The sequence below is a fragment of the Pongo pygmaeus genome, chromosome 5 (assembly GCF_028885625.2).
Source record: "Pongo pygmaeus isolate AG05252 chromosome 5, NHGRI_mPonPyg2-v2.0_pri, whole genome shotgun sequence".
In the NCBI taxonomy this organism is placed as follows: Eukaryota; Metazoa; Chordata; class Mammalia; order Primates; family Hominidae; genus Pongo; species Pongo pygmaeus.
In genome coordinates, this window is record NC_072378.2 from 113,953,459 (window position 1) to 113,972,131 (window position 18,673).

Below are 18,673 nucleotides of genomic sequence, written 5' to 3' on the forward strand. Positions count from 1 at the left end.
TGACCTCGCTGGGATCCTGTTTGCGTTTTACTGACTTCCTGGACCAAAGCAGTGTGCCTGTGAGAGCAACAGCTGATCCCTTTCGGAGTGGAGTTTCCTAGCTGATGCCTGTCCTCTCTTGAGCATTTGTTTCCTGAGTGAGCACTCACTGGGGCTGTGGCTCCACGAACTGGATTTCAGGAAACCAGCCAAGGCATTCTCTCTCTCTCCATTCCTAGAGAGGCAGAAAGCCTGGGAATGGGTTTGGCGGGAAGATCTCTGTACCTCAGTCTCCATTGCTTTCAGCACCACTGGCTTTCTCCCCAGCTCAAGTGCAAAATCTGCCATCATTGCTACCTGGGGTGCCTCAGATTCACCCAAGTACCCCAGGCCAGAGGACATGCTCTCAACCTTGTTTCAGAAAGAGGGACCCAAAGGCTGTTAGGGAAGAGAATCAGGATCCTCAAACCCAGGGTTTTCTCACCCACTGCCCCTGCTCTGGCTGTGGCCTGCCAGACCTCTCCTCTGATTTTCGCTTTCCTTCCTGCCAGTGCCTTTGTTTATCTGAGGCGCCAAGATCCCACTGTGAAGTCTGAAAGGAAGACTGGTGGTTCTCGCTTTTCCTCTAGATGCCATGTCTCCCAATGTCATCTTCTTTCCTCTCAAAGACAATTGGATGTTGTTACAGATTTTCTTGGAATGAGGTGAGTGGACGTTGTTTTTCCCTAGGAATGTTCTCCTGTGCTTCAGAGACATATTTAGAAGGGCATAAGAAGAAGAGGAATTAGTGTGGGTCCCTGCCACTGGCACCCCTCCAAGCTTGGCTTTACCCCTTCATGCCAACACCATTTCCTCCCAGGCTTTTCACAGCTTTACAGCCCATCTCAAGTCTTTAACCGCTAAGTGAGCTTTAAAGAAAAGAAAAATCTTCAAAGGCTCCACCGAAGGAAAGAACGGGGCACTTCACATTCGGCCTAAGACAGGAGTGAAAAGGCAGAAGATTTGACATTCGCATGGCTGTTCTCTATCCCACCCACTTACAACTTTATACTTATCCTCCCGAAGTCTCAATTCAGCTTCAATTTTATCTGAAAAGGGTCATTTGGGATTCAAAAAGCTGTTCCTCCAATGCCACCAAACAACTGCTGGTGCCCTCTATTAACCATCTGAGAAAACCTAAACATCTCTCCAGCACAAGTAGACCAGGAATTCCCAGCCCCCATCCCATATAAAATCCAGATGATGACAGTAATTGAATGACACAGTGTATTCAATAACCCCGCCCTACCTTCCTTCACACTTCCAGGGATGATCACATTGACATCTCACCTCATCCGTGGGCTGCCCACAGCCTGGCTATGTCCAGGACTTCTGGTCTCTCTTTCTCTCTCTAAAAGACAAGGTCTCATTATGTTGCCCAGTATAGACGTGAACTCCCGGGCTCAAGCAATCCTCTCCTCTCAGCCTCCCAAGGAGTTGTGACTACAGTCTCACACCACCATGCCCAGCTAAGCTCACTGCACATGTCAATGTCTTATCTCCCGGCCCTTCCCTTCTTCCCTTTGTCCTCCCCTCCCTTGTTCTCACTATTCACCTTTCCTTCAGTTGCCCACCTACTTCCGTGTTCGGAGGCCAGTGCTCTTTGGATCTGACATGTTGTTTGTGGGTCCCAGTGGTTCATAGAAGGCCAGAGGGTCAGACACTTCTGCTCAGTAAGGGGAAGGATGAGAGGATCCGTCTTGATCCTTCCCATCAAGGGCTATGTCAACAATTTGTACAAAGAAACCCAAAATAAAGCAACTCCCAAGAGGAGGGAAAAAAGAAGGTAGCTCCAATTTGCTTCAATGTGGGAGAATGGGATGAACAAAGACCTACTAGTGGGAAGCTGAAAAACTCTGTGAGGGCTCCTGACTTGGAGCAGGATGGGTGGATTGCGGGGAGAGTGACCTTACCCCTGGCCTAGCAGGGCACTATGAGCTGAGGAAAATGGCCATGAGGCTTCAGAAGGCTTTGTCTGGCCTGAGTTTCTCAGAATTATAATGGTTTTCATTCCTTACAAGGGAAGTCTAAAATGGGAAAAGAGAAGCAAAGAGATGCGTCTAAATCCTAAATGTTAGCAAGAGTTTTCTGCTCTGGAAACTGTAACTCAGATGTGGTAGAGATGAGATGGACGCGTGGCCATGGTTGCATCCGCCAGGAGGTGCAGCCACAGGACCAAGGACAAAAGGCTTCACATAGAGGGCCCAAGGACAGCAGGCCTCACGTGGAGGGCCCGGGGACAGCAGGTCTCACATGGAGGGCCCACAGACAGAATGCCTCATGTGGAGGGCCCGGGGACAGCAGGCCTCACCTGGAGGGCCGGGGGACAGCAGGCCTCACGTGGAGGGCCCATGGACAGCATGCCTCATGTGGAGGGCCCCAGTCCCTGTCTAGGAGGAGGCAGGTGGGGAATGACAGCAACATCATGAGAAGCTTCTGTCTTGTTAAAAACAAAGACAGAAAGAAGGACAGGAAGGCAATCACATAGTTATTATATATAAGGTTTTTTCAGTCTTCACCTGTTCCAGTTATACTTTGCAGCATGAAAAGTCATTCCAAAACATAGTAGCTTACACTCTGGGAGGCCGAGGTGAGAGGCTCACTGGAGCCCAGGAGTTTGAGACCAGCTTGGGCAAGATAGCGAGAACCCTTCTCTACAAAAAAATTAAAAACTAAAAAAATTAGCCAACTGTGGTGGTGCATGCCTGTAGTCCTAGCAACCTGGGAGGCTGAAGCCGGAGGATTAATCGAGTCCAGGAGTTTGAGGCTGCAGTGAGCTATGATTGCACCACTGCACTCAAACCCGGGCAACAGAGGGAGAGGAGACCCTGTCTTTTAAAAACAAAATACAACAACAAAACTGCCCCCAAACATAGCAGCTTAAAACAGCTACAGTCACGCTCTCTCTCATGGCCTCTGTGTGGGTCAGGGTTTTTGGAAAGGGTTGGCTGTGCATCTCTCTCTTCATGTAGTCTCAAAACCTCTCCATGTGGTCTTTACATGGACTAATTTGGGCTTCTCACAACATGGCAGCCTCAGAAAAATCAGACTGCTCACATAGCAGCTGAAGGTTTCAAGAACAAATAGTCCAGAAAGCATGGTAGAAACTGCATCCCCTGTTTTGACCTTATCTTGGAAGCTGCATAGCATGAATTCTGTTATACTCTACCGGATAAAACGTTCAGAAAAGCCTGCCCAGTTTCAAAGGGAGGAAACATAGCCCCACCTCTTGGTGAGAAGAGTGTAAAAAGGTCTGCAGACATGTTAAACAGTAGTGAATGACCACCTTTTTTTCTCTTGAAACTAAGTTTCTGTCACCCTGATCTTTTCCCATTCTTCTGATTGGTGTGTCTTTAGCTTATCCCTTCTGTTCCTCAGAGCAGGATGTTTTTCCCATTGAAAATGTTAGCATGCGAGGTAGCCATGCTTCAGAGATGGCCTCCTGAGGAAGCACCCTTTCTAGCACCCATGCTCCTGTGCAGTCTCCTCCCACACTGGGTCTGGGCTGCACTTGGAGGAAGTGATGCTGTGGGATTTCCAAGGTTAAGACATAGGAAACCTTGCTGCTTCTACCCGGGCCTTTTGAAAGGCCCTTATTCTAGGGAATAGGGCTCTTTCACTCCTTATTCTAGGGAAAGTCAGCCACCACATAAGACATCTAACCTGAGACCACCATGCACTAAGGAAGCCCAAGCTAGCCACATGGAGGGAACACGTGGAGAAAGCAAGATATTTGGCCAAATCCCAGAGATTTTGGCCATCCCAGCCCAGGGGTCCAAACACGTAAGTGAAGAAGCCATGTTGGATGTTGAGCTTGGCTGAGCATTCAGAGGACCCCAGTCCAACCACCATCTGACTGCAATCAGACTTGAAACTCAAAGTGAGAACCACCTGAGTCTAGTCAACCCTCAGAAGCTTCAGAGATAATAATAAGCTTTCATTTGAAGCTCCTAAATTTTGCGGTGGCTTGTTATGCAGCCAGAGCATCCAGTTCTATCAATTCCACATCAGAATTTCTCCAAAATCTGGATCTCTTAAATTGCCCTTCAACATCATTTCCTTGCTGAAGCAAAGCTTCCTCTCTGGTTTCCGAGCAAGGAGGCATGCTTTAAGGAAGTTGGCCATAGAGGTGATATAAGACATGCTCATAAGCAACTATAAAATAAAGCAGTAAGGAGGTATGCCACAAGGTCTGTACAGAAAATAGCTACCATGAGAACTCAGAAAAGAGAGGGACAGAATTATTCCAGCCTGGAGTCAGTGGGCCTGAAAAGGAGGTAGCATTGAATTGGACCTTGAGGCCGGGCGCGGTGGCTCACGCCTGTAATCCCAGCACTTTGGGAGGCCGAGACGGGTGGATCACGAGGTCAGGAGATCGAGACCATCCTGGCTAACGTGGTGAAACCCCATCTCTACTAAAAATACAAAAAAGAAAGAAAAATAATTAGCTGGGCGGAGTGGCGGGCGCCTGTAGTCCCAGCTACTCGGGAGGCTGAGGCAGGAGAATGGTGTGAACCCGGGAGGCAGAGCTTGCAGTGAGCCGACATCACACCACTGCACTCCAGCCTGGGCGACAGAGTGAGACTCCGTCTCAAAAAATAAAATAAAAGAAAATAAATGAATTGGACCTTGAATGCCAAGTAGAAGTTTGTGGACTTGTTTTGTAGAAGTAGGGAGCTACTAAGAAGTTTTGAGCAGAAAAGAATGTGATCAAAAATATGTTTCATGAAAACATTGTTCTGAAAATGATGGACGTAAAAGGCAATTGCATTTGGGAGACACTAGACGGGGTGGTCTGTGAGGATGGGGAGACCAGTGAAGAAACTATCATGACAGACCAGAGGAGAAGCAATGAGCCCATGAATAAGGCTGGCCATGGGACTGAGGTTAAAGGGAGGAGGCCTGAGAGACATTCCAGAGGTAGATAAGACTGTGAAATACACATAATGACAAAATTATAACCCATATTCTCCTATTCCCTGAATAAGTGAAAACAAATAATTCCACAGATTTTACTTTTGGGAGAAATGTGGCTTTTCAAAGAAAATACATTTTCAAAGAAATACTTTAGTGGGAGAAGAGTAAATTAAATCCCTAACTTTAAATAAGTATGATCAGAGATTATTTTTTTGAACATTTATAGCCAGTTCTGAAATAGTCACATTGACTTACAATTTTTGTTACTTACCCATCCCTCTGGTATGTTACAGTGTAAGAAGCCTCCAAAAACAATTGAGGGCAAATCATTACTGATTTTTAAAACCTGCAGTGATCCTTGAAACACGATGGATGCTCCAAACAGTTTTTAAAGTATGAGCTCCCTCTAGTGGCCAAAAATAATCTTTACTGCTTTATCAAATCTGCTACGCGTTTATATTTATTTTGATGAGTAGTTTATCTTCCGCTACAACTGAACTCACACTTTCAATTTTTTTCTTCCATGTTACCAAATAGGCTCCATAATATTCACGATGAATCTCAACATCTAGGATCTAGTATTATTGTTATAATTAGTAATTATCAGTTTTCAATAATGTGTTTATTGAGTTTCTGACTGCACCAAAATGCAATTATCACCTGATTAACGTATCAGCTAATTTACTATAAATGTTCCAAGGAAGTAATATTATTATTCATCACTATAAAAAGTACTCACTGGTCCATGATCCTTGGCTCATGCCAATAATCCCAACACTTTGGAAGACCAACACAGGAACATCACTTAAGGCCAGGAGTTCAAGATCAGCCTGGGTAACATTCTGAGACCCCATCTCTACAAAAAAAAAAGAAAAAGAAAAAAAAATAGCTGAGCATGTTAGTGCACCTGTAGCCCTGACTACTTGGAAGGCTAAGGAGAGAGGATAACTTGAACCAAGTATTTTGAGGTTACAGTCAGCTATGATCAAGCCACTGCACTCCAGCCTGGGCAACAGAGTGAGACTCTGTCTCTAAATAAATAAACACTTTAAAAAGTCCTCATTGATAAATGCATATTCTCTCAAAATTAGTTCAAGTTGAAACAACTCCAAAGATGTACATTTCCCATCTAGATCCCATCATTTCTTAAAGAAAGGGGTCACCCTCATCAGACATTTTTCCTATTGTCTTGGGGATTAACATCGCCTCTTACTCCTCATTACTTATGCAAGTTTCTGCAGCTGGCTTGAATTTCTCCTCAGAAAATGGGTTTTTCTTTTCTATCACATTATCAGGCCGCAAATCTTCCAAATGTTTATGCTCTGCTTCCCTTATAAAACTGAATGCCTTCAATAGCACCCAAGTCACCTCTTGAATGCTCTGCTGTTTAGAAATTTCTTCTGCCAGATGTCCTAAACCATCTCTCTGAAGTTCAAAGTTTCACAAATCTCTGGGGCAGCAGCAAAATGCCGCCAGTCTCTTTGCTAAAATGTAACAAGAGTCACCTTTGCTCCAGTTCCCAACAAGTTCCTGATCTCCATCTGAGACCATCTCAGCCTAGACCTTATTGTCCATATCGCCATCAGGCTTTTGGTCAAAGCCATTCAACAAGTCTCTAGGAAGTTCCAAACTTTCCCACATTTCCCTGTCTTCTTCTGAGCCCTCCAAGCTGTTCCAGCCTCTGCCTGTTACCCACTTCCAAAGTCACTTTCACATTTTCGGGTATTTTTTCAGCAACGCCCCACTCTACTGGTACCAATTTACTGTATTAATCTGTTTTCACACTGCTGATAAAGACATACCTGAGACTGGGAAGAAAAACAGGTTTAATTGGACTTACAGTTCCACATGGCTGGGAAGGCCTCAGAATCAAGGCAGGAGGCTAAAGACACTTCTTACATGGCAGCAGCCAGAGAAAATGAAGATGCAAAAGTGGAAACCCTTGATAAAACCATCAAATCTCATGAGACTTATTCACTACCACAAGAACAGCATGCGGGAAACCACCCCCATGATTCAAATTGTCTCCCACTAGGTCCCTCCCACAACACCTGGAAATTATGGGCATACAATTCAAGATGAGATTTGGGTCTGGACACAGCCAAACCATATCACTAATTTAGGACAGATACACTGTTGCTATTGTAAGAATCAAACAAGAGCTATAACTTGCACAGCTTCTGTCACATGGTAGATGGTCAATAAATACTTCCTGTACTTGATTTGAATCTTGTTTCATAAGCCCTTATTCACATTTTTTAAAGTTGTAGAAAATAATTTGGCCACCTTTCTTTCCATCTTTCTAGTTGGCATTTCATGGGTGGTTCCACTGAATAGCAATCAACTTTGATATGGTTTGAATATGTGTCCCCTCCAAATCTCATGTTGAAATGTAATCCCCAATGTTAGAGGTGGGTCTGGTGAAAGATGATTTTGGGTCATGAGGGCAGATTTCTCATGAAGGGTTTAGCATCATCCCTTTGGTGCTGTCCTCATGATAGTGAGTGAGTTTTCATGAGTTATGGTCATTTAAAAGTGTATGGCACCGGCCAGGTGCGGTGGCTCACGCCTGCAATCCCAGCACTTTGGGAGGCTGAGGAGGGCGAATCACGAGGTCAGGAGATGGAGACCATCCTGGCTAACACGGTGAAACCCCGTCTTTACTAAAAATACAAAAAATTAGCCGTGCGTGGTGGCGGGCGCCTGTAGTCCCAGCTCCTCGGGAGGCTGAGGCAGGAGAATGGTGTGAACCCGGGAGGTAGAGCTTGCAGTGAGCTGAGATCGCGTCACTGCCCTCTAGCCAGGGTGACAGAGTGAGACTCGGTCTCAAAAAAAAAAAAAAAAGAGTATGGCACCTACCCCCTCACTCTCTCTCTAGCTCGTGCTCCTGCCATGTAAGAAGCGGCTCCCCTTCACCTTCCACCATGATTGGAAGCTTCCTGAGGTCTCCCCAGAAGCAGTTGCTGGTACTATGCTTCCTGTACAGCCTGCAGAACCATGAGCCAATTAAAACTCTTTTCTTATAAATTACCCAGTCTCAGGTATTTCTTTATAGCAATGCAAGAATGGTCTAATACAACTTCATACCCTATGACATTGATCGTTAGTTTTCCATCTTGCTGAGTAGAATTGTTCTTACTTGGGGTTTCTAAAGTGAATCTCAGCTTAAATGAGCACATGCTAGACTTTAATTATAGCTTCACTTATTTGAACTTTGAAGACAAGCATTTAATTATATATGTTGATCAATATTGATAAACATACTGGATAATGTAAGGGAGAGAGGAGAGAATTAAGTTCTCTAGTAGGAGTTTAATTTAACCTATCCTAAAGGTTACAAAAAAAATCTTAGAACATCAAAATTCTATCCAAAAAAACATTTGTGAGCAACTTTGTATTTCCCAGGCACTCCCAGAAGCACAAGGGACAAAGAAATAAGTAATATATAGTTCTTACTCTAAATGAGAAATTTTTGCATTCCAACAGTGACAGTTATTTTTGATAAGATAAACTCACACAATGAAACCACAATCTTCTCTAGTCTCATAAAATTAATTAGCTTAAAAAATACAAAAGCATTTCTATAACAATTCTTTCAAATTTAATTACCAGATTAAGAATATTCCTTTGGATATTCTAGTTCCGTGATTGCTAACATTATTAATAAAAGTTAACATAATTTAATTTATATAATATTCTGACTCATTGGTTCTAATTTAAGACATCTGAAAACTCATTAATAAGAAAACCAACTTGTAACTGTTTTTATACAAATTGCCTCAATCATTTCAGTACATTGTTATCCCATATCAGGGAGATAAATAAGAATCTATTTTTACTGAATAGAAACGTATTTAAAATAATATCGCTGTCACTCTCTCCTTATAAATCATAAAAGAAAAGGTAAGATGTGAGCTTTTCATTGTTTAGCCAATAAGATAGGTATTTAATGGTATGGTTGTAATTTGTAATTCTCTGGCTACTAAAAGATTTTTGTATCTTTTATATATTTATTAGCCATTTGATTTCTTCTTTTGTACCATACGTATTTAGGTCTTCTGGCCATTTTGCTTATTGATTTATACTAGTATTTATATATTTTGAAGACCAGGGCTCTTTTGGATATATGTGCTATAAATATTTTCTCTGTTCTGTTTGTTTTTATTTTTGTTTTTGTTTTTATTTTTTAAAGAAACAGACATTTTAAATTTACCATCTAAAAAAGTATGTAGCCTTTTGCTTTTGAAAGCTATTTTTACTGGGTAGAGAATTTTAGCTTGATAGTCTTTTTCTTTCAATACTTTAAAGATGCTGCCTCACTGTCTCTTGGTTCCCATTGCTTCTAAAGTGGTATCTGGTGTCATTTTCATATAATATTTGTTTCTCTGTACATGATGTATATTCTTTCTAGCTGCTGTTAAGATTTTTATCTTTCTCACTGGTTTCAAGCAATTTGATCATTATGTTTCTTGTAAATTTTCTTCAGGTTTCTTGTGCTAGGGATTCTTTGAGCTTCCTCAGTCTGTAGGCCCATAGTTTTCATCACATTTTAAATTTTTTCAGTTGTTATTATATTTCTTTCATTATTTTTTCTACACTCACTCTTCTCCTTCAGGAGTTATTATTCCAGGTTTATTAGGTGTATTAGTCCATTTTCACACTGCTATAAAGAACTGCCTGAGACTGGGTAATTTGTAAAGAGAAGATGTTCTTTTCACTGTTCTGCATGGATGCGGAGGCCTCAGGAAACTTACAGTTATGGCAGAAGGCGAAGGGGAAGCAAAGACCTTTTTCACATGGTGACAGGAAAGAGAGAGCTTGTGAGAGCTCAGGAATAACTACCATTTATAAAACCATCAGATCTCCTGAGAATTCACTCAGTGTCACAAGAACACCATGGGGAAAACCACCACCATGATCCAGTCACCTCCCACTAGGTCTCTGCCTTGACACATGGGGATTACAATTCAAGATTAGATTTGGTTGGGCACACAAAGCCAAACCACAGTATTAGGCTACTGAATGTTATCCCACAGTTCAATAATGCTCTCTTTTATCTTTTTTCAGTCTTTCTCTCTTTGTCACATTTTGAGTAGTTTTGATTGCTGTATCTTCAAGTTCACTAATCTTTTCTTCTGCCATATTTAATCTGATTTTAGTCCTATCCATTATTATTTTATCTTAGACATTGTATTTTTTCATCTGTTGAAGTTATGTTTGGATCTTTTTTATGTCTTTAGTGTCATCATATAACATGTTCAATCTTGCTTCTACTTTTTTTTCACTTATTGAATTGAAAAAGCCATTTTCTATCTTCTTAAACCTGTGGAATATAGTTATGATAACTATTTTAATGTCCCTATTTACACATCTAATTTACCACTTGTATAATTTATGAATCTGTCTCTACTGACTGGATTTTTTTTCTCCTTATTTTGGATGCAAAATAAGAAGAAAATTGTCTTATTTTTTCATTGTCTTATTTGCCAGACATTGTGAATTTTATCTTGTTAGAGGCTAGATTTTTGTATATCTATAAAAAATCTTAAGCTTTGTTCCAAAAGCCAGTTAATTTATAGAAACAGCTTGACGTTCTCTAGACCTCCTTTTAAGTTTTGTTATATGAGATCAAAGCAGCCATTAGTCTAGAGCTGATTTTTTCCAACTATAGGCAATGCCTTTCTGAGAACTCTACCTGTTGCCACATTAATTATGTGGTTTTGTAATCTGACTGATAAAAACACAAACTACTTCCTGCCCTATTTGAGATCCAAGTACTGTTCCCTCTGATACTTTTGGATGGTTCTTTCTCCAACCTCAGCCTTTAGGTTACATGTACATGCTGATCAGTATATAGTCGAAGATTTAGCTACAGATATCTGAAACTCTCTCTCTGTATAGCTCTGTCCTCTCCAGTACTCTGTTCTATGAAGTCAAGCCATTTTGATTTTCTCAGACTCCCAGCTGCATCTCCTCAGCTCAGAAAGACCACTGGGTTTCATCTGAATTCCTCCTTCCATGCACTGTGGCCTGCAAACTCTCTCCAGAAAGTAAGCTGGAGCAATCATAGGTGTATTCATTTGCTGGGGTGGCCATAAAAAAGATACCCACAGATTGGGTATTAAAACCACAACTTTAATAACAGAAATGTATTTCCTCACAGTTCTGAAGGCTAGATGCCCAAGATTAAGATGTAAGGTTTTGTTTCTGCTAAGGTCTCCCTTCTCAGCTTGCAGATGGTCACCTTCTTACTGTGTCCTCACATAATCATTTATCTGTATGTGGGTGTGCACCCCTGGAATCTCCTTATTTGTCCAAATTTCTCTTCTTATAAAGACATCAGTCAGGCTGGACTAGGGCCCAGCCTAGTGGCCTCATTTTAACTTAATCATCTTTTTAAAGGCCCTATTTCAAAATACCATCACATTCTGAGGTACTGGGGGTTAAGGCTTCAACATACTAATTATAGAGGAATACAGTTCAGTCCACAACAGTAGTGCTGCTCTCATTCTGTTTTTGCTATCTCCCATGGATCACTCTTCGGCACAGCCCAATGTCTGATAACTATTGTTTCATATGTTTACCTAGTTTTCAGTTGGTCTGGGGGAGAAGGTAAATCTGGCACTATATTATACCATCTTGGTTGGAAGCAGAAGACTGAAACAATTAATTTTGAAGTACTAAAATTTGTTAACCCTTTTCTTGCTTACCCTAAGATATGAAGATATTCTTTTATGCTTTTTTCAAAGATTTATAGTTTTGCCTTTCTTGCTTAAGTTTTCAATTCATGTGGAATTGATTTTTGAGCATAGAGTAAGATTGAGGTCCAATTACATTTTTTTCCCATAAGGATATATAATTGTTTCAGCAACATTTGATGAAAAGTCCGTCTACTTTTCCCTTTGCTATGAAGTACATTCTTATAATAAGTCAAGTGTTCATAAATGTGACAGTTTATTTTTGAGTCCTCTTTTCTGTTCTGTTGGTCTGATGTTTTATTCCTGACCAGTTGTGTATGGTCTTAATTACAGAAAGTAAAAAGTTCAATAATACCAATTATTGATGAGTTGCAAATAAAAAGAAATATTCATACAAGGCTACTGAGAATAGAATTCAGTACAACTACTGTATTAGTGTACTAGGGCTGCTATAACAAATTATCATAAACCAAGTGGCTTAAAACAATAGAAAGTTATTGTCTTACAGTTCTGGAGGCTAAAAGCCTACCATCAAGTTATTGGTAAGACCATACTCCCTCCAAAGGCTCTAAGGACGAATTCTTCCTTGTTTCTTCTAGCTTTTGTGGTTGGTGGCAATGTAGCTAGCTGCATCATTTCAATCTCTGCCTCTGTCTCTGCATGGCCATATTCCCCTCTGGGTGTGTCTTCTGTGTTCCAAATCATTTTCTCCTTACGAGGACACCAGTCAATGGATTAAGGACACTCCCTAATCCAATATGACTTCTTCCTAACTTGATTGTATCTGTTATATCATACAGTCATATAATCAACACCACAACCAAGGTGTAGCACATTTTCATCATCTCAAATACTTTCCTGATGCCCCTTTGCAATCAACTCCGTCTAAATTCTGGCCAAAGACAACCACTAATTTTCTTTTTGTTGCTATAGTTTTGTCCTTTCTGGAATTTTATATAGGTGAAATCAATTACAGTAGGTAGTCTTTTTATACGGTTTCTTTCAATTAGCATAACATTTCTCAGGATCATCCAAGTTGTTGTCTATATCAGCTGTGTATTCATTGTATAAAAATTTATTATAATATATTGAATTTCCAGTCAGTGGACATTTGCATTGCTTCTCTTTTGCTTCTATGAACAGTGTTGCTATGAACATTTGCATACAAGTCTTTGTATAAACTTATGTTTTCATTTTTCTTCAGTAAATACCTAGCAGTGGGATTGCTAGATCACATGAAAATGCCAGACTATATTTCATCAGCAATATCAGAGAGTTCCAGTTGCTCTACACCCTCACTAGCACTTAATATTGGTCAGTCTTCTTAATTTTAGCCATACTAGGGGGTGTGTAGTAGTGTATCGTTTGGTCTTAATTTGCATTTCCCTACTGACTAATTGTGTTGAGCTTCTTTTCACAGTGTCTGTCAACTATTACTATATCTTCTTTGGTGAAATACCTGTTTAAATGTTTTGCCTTCTTTTTAATTGTGTTATTTGTCTTAGTAAGTTATAAGGATTTATTATAAATCTGGTTACAAGTCCTTTGTCAGATGTTTTGCAAACATTTTCTACAACTCTATGGCTTGCCTTTTTGTTTTCTTAACTGTGCTTTTCTAAGAATTTTTTAAAATTTTGAAATGACATCCATCTTCCTTGTTATTTTTGCAAGCTCCTTAAGGTTGGAAATTGTGACTTACGTGTTTGAAGTATGTAGCATATAACAGGCACCTGTAAATATTTGGTAACAATAATTAGTAACATTCTGAGACCAATTATTTGGTAGTCACTGTGATTAGTGCTTCAAATTTTTGTTTGCATTCTATCCTCACATACCTGTAAGTAGATATTCTTATTCTCATTTCTCTGTTGAGTAAATGAAGCCACAGACAGGCTTCGTAGCTTGACTGAGGTTGCACACCTGGTAAGGGAGAGGGCCAGACTCCAAACCTGGGTCTACCTGACTTTAAAGTCCATGCTCTTAGCCACGTGATGATGCCACTTTTGTTGACTAACAAGTGAATGAATGAATGAATTCTACCTTATTTGTTCTTAAAGATTATGTGCTTATGTGCTTATGTATTTGTATTTACTTTTCTACACATTAAAACTCTCTGCAACAATACAAGGATCTGAAAAACATGCTTAGCCATGGTGGTAAGGAAGAGTTGGGAAAGCAAAATAGGAAAGAAAGTTTATATATTTCTTTTTTTTTTAATTTTTAGACAATGTGAATATATTATGTACTACATTCAAAGTATTGAGTAAAAACAATGAAGTTCTATATTAAAATAATGGCTTGTATTATAAATCAATAGAAAAACAATTTGCATATTTAATTGAGGAAGCAATTGTTAACAGTTCTTAGGCTGGGCACAGTGGCTCATGCCTATAATCCTAACACTTTGAGAAGCCGAGTTGGCGAGTTGGCTGGATCTCTTGAGCTCAGGAGTTCAAGACTAGCCTGGGCAAGATGGTGAAATCCATCTCAACAAAAAATACAAAAATTAGCCAGGTGTGGTGGCACTTTCCTGTAGTCCCAGCTACTTTGGAGGCTGAGGTGGGAGGATCACTTGAGCGCAGGAGGTTGAGGCTGCAGTGAGCTAAGACTGCGCCACTGCACTCCAGCCTGGGCAACAGAATGTGACCCTGCCTCAAAAAAAAAGCAAAATGAAAACAACTCTCAGAATAAGAGAAAGGTTGATTTCTGTAGAGAATTTCCTTTAGGGAATTTTAAGATTCCAAGCCCCAACACGTGGCTTTAGACATGTGCACAGATCCAGGCCAGGAGCAGTGGCTGTGGCTTTAGAATTCACATCTTCATTCAGTGAATCGTGTAGTAGCTCTGGTGTCTGGCAGCCAAGCCCACCTTACTGTGCACTCTTGGCCCTTAGCAGGTGAGGCATTGGTTACTGTTGAAAACATGGGGTTATTGACATAGTTTCTACTTGTAGTTGATCGCTGCCTGGATTCACAGAAGGACAAATTACAATGCACTTTGAAAGACTCGTCTACAGTCAACTAAAATACCAGTTATCACAGACTTCACTGGCCTTAATGAGGAGGCTGAGAGGGATTTAATTACTGGGACATGCAACACTTACACCAAACTCTGTTCAATTCACAACTTGGAAAAGCAAATGTGGATACAGATGAGTGTGGACATGGCTTCAGTAGGAAATGTCGAGTTTGTTCATCACTCTCAAGTTTCTTCAGCTGCAACAGAAACTGCACCCTCCCTCCCGAATGGTTGGTTATCTTGCTGTGCTCCCAAGAAGGTATTTTCTGCTGACCTGATAGATCAGGTAAGAGAGTAGCAATGTGTCTTTTGTCATCTGCCTCCAGTTCCCTGGCTGCCTGCATTGCTGCGTTTGATATCTGTGGATTGAAGCTGACACCACTCTCAAGGAGGGTGAAGGCAGAGGTGTATGCACAGCTAGTACCAGTAACACCCCTAGAATGAGCCAAGAGAAGATGAGGAAAGGAGGAAAGGGAGCCTTAGTCATGGGCCTAGGAAAAAGCATGGGGGGTTACTTATGTAGAAGGTATGGATGGTGAAGCTGGATCTCTTCTTACCTGTGGTGAGCACACCACACCGCACAACCCAGGGCCTACATTATAGAGGGTGCACTCCGCGCATGCAATGCATTTTGTCAACAGAAAGCTCTATGTAAAAGTCTTAAAGCAACTCTTTAGATCCTGTTTCATTATTAATTTAGAAGGATTCAAATATGGAAATGTGGCAACAGCTGTAACGGGTATTAAAAGCCCCCGCTGGCAGTGCTGGGTCTTAGCTCCCTCCAATGGTGATCCTCTTCAAATAAGAAATCTTGAGCCAAAAATCCACCCTTCCTGTTAAATAAGTGTTTATAGTCATTATTTTATTATAAAAGTGATAATAGCTTGACCGTACGGCAAAGGACAGTGAAAGATAAATGCACATAAGTAGTATAATGCAGTAATTAAGAGCCTGGTAAAAATCTCAACTCTGTCACTTAATAACCTAAATCACTTAATAGCTTTGTGCCTCAATCTTCTAAAAAGTGGAAATAATACTGATAATAATAACAGTAATAATGTTTGCCTTCGTGATGTTTTTGTGGAGAAGAAACAAGTTAATATAGATAAACTACTTATCATAGTATCAGGCCAACATAGTATCATAGCAACAGGAAGCATTCAATAATTAGTTGTGGTTGGCTTATCATTATTGTTGTTGCTATTATTGTTATTATGACACTAACATCTACAACTTTCTGTATTTCATCTGTCAACAAATATTTCAATATAAAATCTGATCCTGCTCCTTGACTCAGACCTTTGTCATTTTGATTGAAAAGATGTTTACCTGTTGGTCCCTAGCCTCACTCTTCTGAACCTCAGATCCACTGAGTGTGTATCCAGAGGTAAGTATGTGGTAAGTATGCTTGTCATTTACATTATCTGTCGGCATGAGTATTGGTTTCCTAGAAACCTAATATTGAAAACACTTAGCACTGCTAAAAGCATTAAATGAAATAAAGACTCAATATAGCTGCAGTAATCTGTGCTTTCTAAATTTACTGATGGAAGTGAAGAAAGCAGGTTGGCATAGAGTTTATACAATTTATGGATCACACTGATCTGAATTCAGACAGTGTGTGCTCAGATAAAAATATTGTTTCCTCCCATGAGGTTTCCAATTTTGCAGAGAAGAATACCTCTGTTTAGTTCATTACTTAACACAATGGGTAGCTGGGTGGCCTTGCATTCTGGAAGTGAAATGACACAAGAATGTCTCCACTGCATTCTCCAGAGGTAAAGATTCTCTGGCACAAAATCACAACCAAGGTGGGGTTCCAAAACTATAGAACAAATGGCAGCAGCCATGCAGCCAGCCTTGGTTCAGGTGGGCTGTAGAAGTAGAGGTTGTCCTCGTGTGATCAGCACTGACTTCCTGTTTTGGCCACGCTGGCAGAGATGAGACGGCAGAAAGCAGGAAAGAAACCAGAGCTGCAACTGACAGATGGCTGGCCAAAGTTGAAGGGACAGAGACTACACCAAAGACTTCTCAGAAAATACTTGCCTAGGAAGCTCTTACTTGGAAAGATATTCAGGGTTGTTAAACATATCCTGTTATTAGGAAAACGAGAGTTTTATCTTTCTCTTACTCAGAAAGAAAAAACAAAAAGAAAATTAGTGCTCTTAAGAAAAGTTATTTTAATGTTATCCATTATAAAATTAGAAAACCTTGAAAAGCAAATGTTTCTTTTGACCATTTACATTGAGATTCTTTCATCATCTCATATGCAACCTTGTGGATTGAAGGTGGAGAGTCCTTAGGATTACCCAGGAACATCCCTGTCTGCTCCCCCTGTTAGGCAGGAGGAGATTTGAAACCACATGTGTCTACTTCATTTCTGTCACGGGTAGGGCAGTGTCATATACTTTGTAGGTAACTCAAAAATATTGTAGGTAACTCATAGATTTTGATTGAATTGATGTTTAATAAAACAAGAACACCAGCTCTGCTGTTATCATCATCCTCATTTTGATTCACTGACCTTTGCACCAAAGCCAAATACATTATACTTTAGGCTTTGTTAAAGCCACCTATGTAAAGCTGGCTGAAGTCGAACTGTACGGTAAACAAGAGATGGTAATAGTCTCTGCATGTGTTATTTCTTTCAACTCCAAACCTCAAAGCATTTTAGGAAGAAACACTATTTCATCTTTTAAAAAAAAATAGAAAAAAGAAAATTCTGAAAAAGTAATGCAATCTAAATAATAGTCATTAAAAAGTAAATTATGGTAAAATGGCACACTATGCAGTCATTAAAGAGATGATGCTGCTCTATACTTATTTACATAGAACATTATCCTTGGGAAAAAAACTTATTTAAAAAATAGAAACAGTTTAAAATATGTTTAACATAATGCCTTTCTTAAAAAAATATGTATGGGTATATGTGTAAAAATGTGTATGGATATGTGTGTGTTTGTAAATAGGAAATAATTGGAAGATATTCAACACAGGTTTCCATGGATGAGATGGGAGGCAGATGATAAGTGATATTTGTTTCTATATTTTATATATTACTATATTTTCTGTTTTTATAGTAATGAAAAAGTATTAGTTTACATTCTGAAATAAATGTAACTAGCTTAAAATAATATGTAGCAGCAATCTTAAAAAAATTTTAATTACTAAAAATCTCATCATCCAATAATTATTTAAATACCTTTTCATATTATCTGTATAAGTTAGCTAATGTTTTATAACAAAGCCTTGAAGTACTAATTTATTATTATGGCCCATGAATCTGTGGGACACCTGAGGACTAAGTATTGACTGACTTAGGTTGAGCTTCACTGACATTATAGACTGAATTATGGCCTTCAAAATTCATATGTTGAAATCCAAATCCCCAGTACCCCAGAATGTGACTGTATTCAGAGATGGAGTCTTTAAAGAGGTAATTAAGGTAAAGTGAGGTCATAAGTGTGGGTTCTAATCCAATAAGATTGGTATCCTTATAAAAAGAGGAGATTTGGACCCAAACCTGAGCATAGAGAAAACACCATGTGAACATAAAGACAGCCATCTACAAGGCACAGAGAGAGGCCTCAGAAGAAATCAAACCTGCTGACGCCTTGATCTTAGATCTCCAGCCTGCAGAACTGTTAGGAAATAAATGTTTGTTGTTTTAACTTGCATAGTCTCTAGTACTTTGTTATGGCAGCCCTAGCAAACTCACAAGCTGCTATCAACTGGGCTCACATTGATAGTCAACATTGGGTTGACTAGGAGATCTGCTCTAGGCTAGATTTGTCTAGGGTACTTTAGCTGGGGCAACTCATCTCCAAATGTCTAAATTTCTTCTTCAAGCACCTGTGAACTTCAAGCTCTGGCATATCCTTCTCATGGATGGCAAGAACACAAGAGAGAAAGTGGAAACATGCAAAATTTCTTGAGGCCTAATCTTGGAGCTAGCACACTGTCACTTCTGTCTCATTCTATTGGTTTAAGCAATTCACATGACTAAGCCTAAGATAGAGAAT

At 40.0% G+C, this 18,673-nt stretch overlaps 1 protein-coding gene across 1 annotated transcript; it reads left to right on the forward strand.

Annotated features, from left to right (window-relative positions):
• Window positions 1-237: 237 nt before the first annotated feature.
• Window positions 238-14,657, forward strand: LOC129039106 (uncharacterized). The gene is made up of 3 exons (XM_054492609.1): window positions 238-683; window positions 12,838-12,947; window positions 14,587-14,657. Exons 1-3 carry the CDS (start codon window positions 238-240, stop codon window positions 14,655-14,657), a joined length of 627 nt encoding a protein of 208 aa, XP_054348584.1.
• The last annotated feature ends 4,016 nt before the right edge of the window (window positions 14,658-18,673 follow it).

Bases quoted from the DNA above. Each gene is read 5' to 3' on its own strand.
- LOC129039106 (XM_054492609.1), top strand. From the start codon at position 238: ATGGGTTTGGCGGGAAGATCTCTGTACCTCAGTCTCCATTGCTTTCAG. The intron at 684-12,837 runs GTGAGTGGACGT...ATTTTTCTTCAG, and splicing joins ACAGATTTTCTTGGAATGAG to TAAATACCTAGCAGTGGGAT. The intron at 12,948-14,586 runs GTCAGTCTTCTT...TTCTACTTGTAG, and splicing joins CTCACTAGCACTTAATATTG to TTGATCGCTGCCTGGATTCA.